General features: G+C 39.1%; 1 protein-coding gene across 2 annotated transcripts in view; it reads left to right on the top strand.

Moving 5' to 3' along the window:
* Positions 1–2,500, top strand: part of LOC138003529 (epidermal growth factor-like protein 6) — a 120,404-nt gene that overhangs the window by 8,873 nt on the left and 109,031 nt on the right. Inside the window, exon 8 of one of the 2 annotated variants that reach the window (XM_068849648.1) lies at positions 518–2,500. This exon is cut by the window's right edge and continues 308 nt beyond it. The exons of the other annotated variant lie outside the window; for it this stretch is intronic. Coding sequence (XP_068705749.1) covers positions 518–771 — 254 coding nt within the window. The 3' untranslated portion in view covers positions 772–2,500. The remainder of the gene's footprint in view (positions 1–517) is intronic. 2 annotated transcript variants of the gene reach the window in all.

The raw sequence follows: 2,500 nt of genomic DNA on the forward strand, positions 1-2,500 counted from the left end.
TATCCAGCGGATAAACACTAGCAAAACCGATTGAGTTATCCAGTGGATGGTGATTTATCCAGCGGATAGCGCTATCCACCCTTCGAACAACTGGGACCAGGCGTTCAAGTCCATCACTTAACAGGGATGGGGGCTACCTCCTGTTTACGGCTCACGAAAATGGTCACGTGTTTTAAGATCACGTGACCGATAGTTAAGTCAAACACTCCAGTGACGAAGAGTTAAACAGTGTTATTTGCCTTTTTAAAAACCTCTGTTTTTGCTTGTTTGCACAAAGGCCCCGTCCACAGGCTGAATTATAACCTTTTGCCACCATCCTTAGTGTTTCGCGTTTATGTCTTCTCGTTCTCGTCCTTGTGCAATGCGGACGAAGTATCGAGAGACGGAAACCTACACATGCTCTCCTAAACGGGCGGGTGACATTCTTCTTCCCAATATGGTATCTATTGGAATTGATCCGCTCTACCACGGATCTTGGGGGTTGTGATCTAAATGGAATGGTTTGTTTATTCAACAGACTACATTGCAAAGGGCTTAGGAAAGTCTGTCATTATTGGAAGCAATGCAACGTACCTGGTCCATCTGAGCGAATGGCTGAGGCCAGTATCACAAAGCAATAGTTCCTGGAAACTCTGCTGGCGTGTTTCAAAGCACGGCTGGGCTTCTTCGAAATTGCACCCTCTGTGTGATGCAAAAGGGCTAACTGTTACCATAATCAAGGTGAACCAGTATATATTTGGGGGCTATGTCAGCGTATCATGGGGTAAGTAACTCAAAATGCTTTGAAAATCATTCGCAATTCTTAAACGGAACATTTTCCCACTCCCACCGAAAAACACGAAAAAATGTTCGGAATCAATTTTTTTCTTTAAAAAAAATTTCCTAACAGAAAAAGGTAAATTTTAGAATCGGTTTTTGTCACTTTAAATATCACAGGTGCCGCTATCTTGAAAATTTGTGACGTGTTATGGTTGCATTAAAGAGAGAATTTCACGTCTCTGCGCATGGGCAAACTGTCACGCCAGCCCAATTAATTCCATTGTTATTGAAACAGACGAAAGCACAGATGAAGGAAAAGGAAACAATGCCATATAAGTGTAATTACTGGGGACAGCTATTCTTAGAGTTATTTTGATAGAGTTATGACGTAGAATTCGAAAATCCTAAATTTAAGGTTTTAGAAACCAACATTCATAAAAGCTAACCTTGGGTCTAAAAACTTTTGTTTAGGCATAAGGTTAGCTTTTATGCATGCTTAACCACAGTCTGTTTACACTAGCAAACAAGCTTGTGTCAGGAAGGCCCCTGCTTGCATTAAAGTGGCAACGAGAGAAACCTGGAATTTGAACAGTGGAGAGGCAACGACACAAGGAATTTTCTCACATTAAGTAAATTAAGAAACTGATGAGGGCTTAAAGGGTAATCCCTGTGAGGATATGTAATTTAACTGCAGGAAAGGGCTATTTCAGTCTTTGGTTTTGTAAATGTTAGGAAGTATTTTGAATGTAGTTCAAGATTTTCTTAATTTGGATTTTGAGAATCGCTTGAGACCGTTGCAGTGTGAAACGGGAACATTTACTTGGTTTCAAAATGGGTTTACAAGATTGTGGTGCAGTGCGCAAACAACATACATTCAAACGCTTTATTAAAGGCCGGTACACACGAGGGAGCTTGCTCCTGAAACACGTTCCCGAAAGGTAAAGGTAGGTAAAGGTACACGTTATTTAACGTCGGAAGTTCCTTTACTTTCTAGAGAGTATTCTCCCAGGAAGCCGACGGTGCGCTCATTTTACCCCCATTTTTACATCAGTGCTCCGTTTTAAGGGTATTTAAGAGCCGCTCTCTATAAATATCGACTATCGTCGTTTGGACGAGAAAAAATGAAATCCCTCAAACTTTCTCAAAAGAATGGTCTATATAAGTGATTCACATAAATATAACTTTCAGCTCAGTTCGATTCGTATTTTAGCTGTAGTGCGACCATCTTGGTTTAGCCGCTCTGAGAGGGCTTTCAGCGGCCATTTTAGACCACACTTTTTAGAATTTGCCTTACAAAGAAAACGGTACAAATCCGAACAAAATAGCATTACTCGAGACAAGCAAATGTTTGTTGTTAGGTTAAGAAGCTTTTTCAAGGAATTTGATCGAAATCTGATTTTTTTACAAAATGTTTAATTTCTTACCAATTGAACTACTCTTCAAGTGCCAAAAAAATGGCAGAGTTTAAAGGAAAATATCGCTAACGATACATTAGTTGTCATCCTAAAACAGCATCCCGGTTAAAGAGCAATGTTTCGTCTGTAAGAAAATGCAATAAAATTTTTGGGCAGTTAAAAGGACAAAATTATAGGAGAAGTTTTAACTGTACTTATGTCAACAAACACCGCCTTCGTTATTAGCTTAACAACCTAAAAATAACGATTTACTACTGAAGAATATAATGATAAATTCCACTTACCTCGTAAGATATCAAGAACTGAATATTTCAAAATATATCAAA

This window comes from Montipora foliosa, chromosome 5 (genome assembly GCF_036669935.1).
Source record: "Montipora foliosa isolate CH-2021 chromosome 5, ASM3666993v2, whole genome shotgun sequence".
In the NCBI taxonomy this organism is placed as follows: Eukaryota; Metazoa; Cnidaria; class Anthozoa; order Scleractinia; family Acroporidae; genus Montipora; species Montipora foliosa.